The 6,545-nt window shown below is 54.0% G+C and overlaps 1 protein-coding gene across 3 annotated transcripts in view; it reads left to right on the forward strand.

The window, feature by feature from the left end:
* Positions 1-960: 960 nt before the first annotated feature.
* Positions 961-6,545, forward strand: part of TMEM255A (transmembrane protein 255A) — a 47,446-nt gene continuing 41,861 nt past the window's right edge. For all 3 annotated transcript variants that reach the window (XM_007464434.1, XM_007464435.1, XM_007464436.1), the window contains exon 1: positions 961-1,245. In XM_007464434.1, the coding sequence (XP_007464496.1) occupies positions 1,188-1,245 (58 nt within the window). In that variant the 5' untranslated portion in view covers positions 961-1,187. The remainder of the gene's footprint in view (positions 1,246-6,545) is intronic.

Genomic DNA, 6,545 nt, shown 5'->3' on the forward strand with positions numbered 1-6,545 from the left:
ACTCTTTCCAAGGCTACTTGTGTTTTCATCCTATTTCACCTCTTGGGGCTAATGACTTCCTCGGGTTTTCAATATACTAGATAGGGTAGCATTTCTCTACTAGCTGCCGTAGCAGGAAGAGCGCTGAGTTGGAAGTCCAACAGATCTAGGTTCAAATCCCACCTCTGTCACGTACTAGCTGAGTGAGTACAGGAAATTTTCATCCCTTCTCTGAGACTCAGTTTCTTCAACCGTAAAATGGGGTTATCGATACCTCTTCTTCCTGCCTTGCATGGCTGCTGTGACGAGAAGATGAGATCCTTAACATAAAAGCACCTTGAACAAAAGCACAAACTCGGGTGCTGATGCAGAGTCATATTTGCTTTAGCTGAATCTCCTTCTAGCTCTTAGGGTGCTATTGGTTCTAGAATTCTCAGATCTGGTGAATAAGGCTGTGTTCCCTTGCTCCATCTCTGCATAATTTTATACACTCTAGTCACATCCCTTCCCAGCCTTCATCTTTCTAGACTAAAGAGTCTGCATTTGTTTAATCTATCTTCATATGGCAGCCCCCTCCACCCTCCCCCATCCTCTTGATTATAGAGTGGCCCTTCTCTGGATCATCTCCAGCTCCATTATGTCATTCTGGAAGCACTAAGACCAAACCTGCGCAAATGTGTGTGTGTCTGTGTCTGTGTCTGTGTGTGTGTTCTCAGCTCTGAACCTCTTACTCAGCCCCCTCCCCAATTATAAATCCTAGAACAGGGTGCTTGCCCAAGACCCTCTCTCCAAACTACAGAGAAGACCGGTCGGGCCCAGGTTGTAGCCTCCCCCTCTTTCTCTACGCAGTCCTGGCCCCAAGGGGCTAAAACGGCTCCCTGTCTGGCTTGGGAGGCTGGGAGGTGGATAACTAGGATGGGGGGGCCGAGGGGGAGGGAGGAGGGGGGTCTTGCGCAAGCGCACGTCGCTGCTCGGCCCGCCAATGCTGCTGCCTCCCGGAGCAGAGGGAGGCAGGAGGGGAGGGAGGGAGAAGAGGGGAAGGGAGGGGGAGGCGGCACTTGGGCTGCAGCTCGCAACCAGAGGCAGTCTCTCTCGGCTCTCGGGAGGGACGGGGAGCGCAGCCGCGGAGTAGGATGCTCTGCGGGGCGCCCTGAGCCTGGGGCGCGTGAAGCAGCTTCAGGGGCCGGGGCCACAGGGCAGCTTTCACCATGCATCAGTCCCTGACTCAGCAGCGGTCCAGCGACATGTCCCTGCCGGATTCCATGGGTAAGTCTAGCCGCCCTGCCTAGGGGCGGCGGCGGCAAGGGGTGAGTGCGCTGCCCCCTGGACTGCGAGCGCCCCGGCCGCCCCGAGAGCCAGGGAGCGGGAAGCGGGACGAGGGAGGGGGGTCCGCGCGCCCCAGCGTCGGGGTCCCGGACCCGAGCCCCAGGGGAGCGGCCCGGCGGGGGCGGGGACGACGCGCGGAGATGCGAGCACCCAGCTTGCGTCGGAGTATCCCTGCCCCGGAGTGCGGGTGTGTGCGTGTTTGTGTGCGTGTGCCGACAGTCTTGCAGCCGGTGGTAAACCCCAGCTGTCTGGGGATCAAAACACTTCCCTGCAACCTGCGCCTTCGCTTTCCATTAGACGCTCCCTCTTTGCAAAGTCCCCGTCACTTCTAAGAGCTCACGACTAACGAGGATTAGAAGAAGCAGGGTCCTCGCCCCCTCCCAACTCTGTCGAAGCTGCCCTGAAATTCAGAGCTGCGGTGGGGGGAGGCCTAACTTGCACCTCGCTGATGGGGGGGTTTGCGCAACCCTGGGGGATGGGCGGCGGGGGGTGGGGAGAAGAAAAGGGGGGCTGGCAGGAGGGGAATTCCTGAGGAATCACTCAAGACAGCCCAGCCCTGCCGTCTGCAGCGGCAGGATCAACATTCCTTGAATTCGATTCCTATTTTGCTCCAAATGCCCGGAATTGTGCGTGAGTGTGAAAAAAGAGGGGGGACGACGAGTGAGAGCGCGAGAAAGAAAGCGAGCGCGAGCCCGCGCGTCTTCTGAAGTCGCGCTTTTCCTCTCAGGGTGGGAGGGAGGGGGGGGGAACCCACTAGCCTGATTTGGTTCAACACCTTTCCTCATGAAAAGTGGGGGACAGCTGCCTCCAGGCACCAACCTGGCTGCCCCTAGAAGCTGCTTTTTGGTAGTTACAAACAAACAAAAACCCCAGTCCCACTCAGCGGTTAGGCACCTTCCCAAGTACTATGATTTCACTGGGCGGAGAAATTAATTTGGAGCCCAGGAGAGCGGGAGGGGATTGTCAAACCATGATCCCACCTAACCTTAAAATTCGCCTCGGATACACTTTAACCAAATCGAACTCTCTCTTTCCAACATACTTTACATTCTGCAAAATCCCTCCGTCCCGAATTCTTGCCATCCAGTCCGCTCAGGTCTTCTCCGAAGAATTTGCGGGAACATCGAGGGGAGGGGGCGGGGAGGGGGCTGAACCCCCTACGTGAGCTCCCTACTGCCTGCAAAAGACCCCGTCTCAACAGAATTCGTTCACCGGAGGGGCCCCAGAAAGTGTTATCTCCTGGATGGTGGAAAGATCCGTATTTCCCGTGGTTTTGCATATTCAGTATAAGAATTTGCTCTTTTTTTATTTTTAAGGGCGTAGTTATTTGCAACGTGGTACAAATGAGGCCAAGGACTCGGGTCCGAATCCAGAACCCAGCAGTACCAGCCCCCCCCCAGCTCTCTCTCCCCAACACACGCGCGCACACGCACACACACACACACACACACACACGCGCGCGCGCGCGCGCGCGCGCACAAGCACACAAACACAGAATGCACTCCTCACCTTGGCCAGCTGTGGCGCCAACGCAGCCCTGGCTCCCCGACGCCAGGCCAGTGCGCGAGGGAGGGCTGGGTGGAAGAGTGCGAGGTTTCGGCCGCGCGCATCCCCACAGTGGGACACAACCGCCTGCACACCCGGCCGCCCGCGCCCGCCCGTCTACCCGTGCGGGAGTGGGCAGGTTAGGGACCCTGGGCGTAGAGCGTTGCTCCTTGGCACCCTGCTCTGTGGGTTGGGGAATGAGATGAAGAGAGTTCTTTCTTGGGCTCCCAGGGGCGCTCAGCCAATCATGCGTTTCCCGAAAGATCTGCGCAACAAGATGAGTGGGCTTCGCCCAGCCCAGACTCGACACTGAGGGGAAAGAATCAGAGATCCCGTATGGACGCGCGAGCCCTTTCCACGCAGCCCGCTTCGTAAAGTGCGCAGACCGAGGGCACTAGCAAATTCCCCAGTCGAGTGGTAACCCTGGGTTTCCAGAGTTTGGACAGGGGAGTCTCCCCGGAGTTCCCTGGCGCTGGCCCCGCACAGCCCAGGCCTGAATCAGCGTCTAGGCTACTTAGGAGCTACTCCCACTTAACTCAGCCCTGGCAACGCCACCTTCCCTTGCATGGGGGGAAGGGAAGTGGAGGTGGGTGGGTTTAGTGTTTCAGCCTCCAAGGGCAGCATTTCTGAGGGGATTCCCTCTACTGGCAGGACACAACCGCAGCCAAAACAATAAAATATAAAACACACGGACACACACTGCACCAAGGTGCCTGCACTCTACTCTTGCTGGCTGGCTGGGGCGGAGCAGGCGCGTGGCTGGTAATTTGACTCCGGCGCCCCTTCATCCCCTCCCAGCTACCCCCATCTCCCTTTTGGCAACACCGCCCCCAGGCACTAAGGCACCTCTACTACAGCGGGGCTCTCCTTCCCTTGCAAATAACATATTTGTGATTCACCGGTGGCCTTGGATGTCTCCGGTCAAAGAATTGCCCAAAGGGGGGATTTCAGCACCTTTAAGGAAATGTTTGGGAGACTGGCAGAGCCTTGAGGCTCTTGTGTGGGCAGCCACCTGTTTCCACCGATGCTCAAGGCTGGGACTTCTGGGAGCCTCCCTGTATGGCAAAGCTGACTCAGGTAAGCAAATCCGAATCGGTTCAAAGATCAGCCCGAAGAATTAGCCAGTCAGCAACAACATAGTGCACAGGACAGGATACTGGGCCTCCATGCTTGCTGCACTCTGACAGAGATTACACACCCTATAATCAAGGGGTGGAATCAAGAACAGGTACTAGGTAAAAAAACAAGTGAGCAGAGACAATCATCCTACCTTCTGGCAACCCACACCTTGGTTCCTGTCAGATACATAATCCTGGAACTGGTGGACATCATATGGGTTGTGGACCAGACCCACAATTACAACTGTACTTGTAGCAGTTATAATTAATATACTTACTGAGTGACGTATCTAGGAGCTCGGGGACATGAAATAATGAGTGATTAGAGTGAGCTTGATCAAGAAAAACTTCTCGGAGGAGGTGAATTTTGAGAAGGTTTCAGAAGAAGGGAGGGACTCAGATTCAAAGACCGCAGTGCAGGTGGGGCTCTGACCAGGGAGGGGACTCGGAGGAGGGAGGCTGTATTGGGAAGGGTGGAGACAGCAAATAATTGGGCCCTTCTAGAGAAGAGCATCCTGGTCGTCACGAATCTGGGGTGGAGGAGGGGCACTGCAGAGAGGGAGGGCTGCAGTAGTTCTGCAGGGAGGCTGCTGGGGGCGGAGGGGGGCAGGCAGTGCCAGTAATGGGATTCAGACTCTCCCACTGCTGTTGGTTGCAGGGCTGGTTGTTTCTGTCTAAACAGAGAGATACTGGGCGCCACGTAGCCACAGGCTAGTGAGAGCCACTGGGGTTGTGACACTAGTTGGCCAGAAAGCTTTTAGATCTGGGGAGCCCTTGGGTGTACCCTATTTTAAAAAACCAATTCTATGAGCGTAGCCCATATTTATTCTCACAGTTCCCCCCTACAGCCTTTTTGATGAGAAAGGAAGCGATTCTGAGATGTTGACTTTTGTTTATTCAACAAGTATTGACTGCTCACTAGGTATCAGACACTGTGATGGGCACTGTTTTCACATACCTGCTGCTTTATTGAAGTACCTTATGGTGTCTGAGGGTTTTTTTATATGTTGATTTTTACTAAACGAAATCGGAATAAGATGTTCCTGTGTTTACGGGAACATCTAAGGCAGGCCCCAAATTGTACCCTAATAAGAACAGAACTCTACATCTCCCTTCTTAAATAGAACAACAGCCAGGAAAATGTCCTAAGTAGACACAAAGAGCTGCTTTTTGGGAGCCTGGGCCACACCTTTAGAGGACAGGTGCATCTTGCTCTAAGTAGATGTGACTTTTCAGTCAAATTGACACTTAAAGATGAATGGAAGGGGTGATTCTTCACTTTTCAAAGGGTTTCACCCTGGGGTTCCTTAAAGTGGTCAACTCCCCAAGTGCAGCTAGAAGTAATTTCATTTTACACAATTTTAGTCCTTATAGTGTAAAATAAGGGGTGACTTGGGGGGAGGATGTGAGGGGACAGAGAATAGATATTCAACCTAGTGATGGGAGAGTTTTCTTAGGAATTTTATCCCAAGCTAATCCTGTCTGGAGGCAAGGCCCCTGTGGAGCTGCAGGATCTCTGCCTGGGTTTCTCAACTGACTGGATTTTCAATTCAGGTTCCGAAGCAGGAAAAAAAAAATAGATTTTTCAAATGACACCATGTGGTTTGCTGAGTCACTTTTCTGACCTGGCTCCTGTTCTTTTAAGAGTTAGAGTGATATTTGCAAAGGAGACCCAAGAGCTGTGAATAAGATCAAAAGCCAGTTGGCCGGGAAGGAGCAGGCGAGTGATACCCCGAATTTAGAAAGACTGTATACACACACTCCCCCACATCTAGTCTGTAAGGTGACATGTTTTCCCTGTGAGGTGTTGAGACAGCTTTGTGTGCCACAAAGATACCCTTGTTTCCAGATGTTCCCTCACTCTCTTTGGCCAGTTTGGGGTCTGGGAGGGCTAAGATGGTGTAGAAATGCAGACAGGGGTGGGGGGCGATGTTGGTAAGTTTATGTTATTTAGAGCCCCTCTGTGGAGCCAACTGGCAGATTCACTGAGAACTGGCTATCGTCAAATGGACTTAGGGATCCTGATTTGGAGGCTCATTTAAGGTCCCTCGAAATCTAGAGGAGGGGTAACTAACCTTCAGATAAACAGAAGAAATAAATCCCACTCTTCCCCCCCACACCCTTCGCAGTCTGTGTCTCCCCGCTCTGCTCCTCTGTTTACCAGCAGTCAGCTCCCCATCTGCATCCCAAATAGCCCTCTCACACAAAGGGCCCTGGTGTCACAGGTGTCTCCGGCGGTCCCGTTGTTTTTCCCCCTGGAGGCTGGACTCAGGCCCCCCAGGAGAGGAGCCTCGTTTCCCAACTCACTTTACCTCTCCTCCCAGGGTGCGATATGGCGCTTTAGTCTGTGGGTGCCTCCAAACGCTCAAGCCATTTCTACATTTCGATGTAAAATGGTCTTGGAATCGTACCGTATTAGAAATGACCCTGATGAGTCACGGCCCTCACTTTCGAGGCTGACGTCAGGGGAGAGACCGCCAGCCCCTCCCACCTCCCTTGGAGCCTTGGGCAGGGACCGCACTGGGGGAGACGAGACGGATGGTGGGGCTCACCCAGGGTGGCACTTCTGACGCTCTT

This window comes from Lipotes vexillifer, unplaced genomic scaffold (genome assembly GCF_000442215.2).
Source record: "Lipotes vexillifer unplaced genomic scaffold, Lipotes_vexillifer_v1.1 scaffold681, whole genome shotgun sequence".
NCBI lineage: Eukaryota > Metazoa > Chordata > Mammalia > Artiodactyla > Lipotidae > Lipotes > Lipotes vexillifer.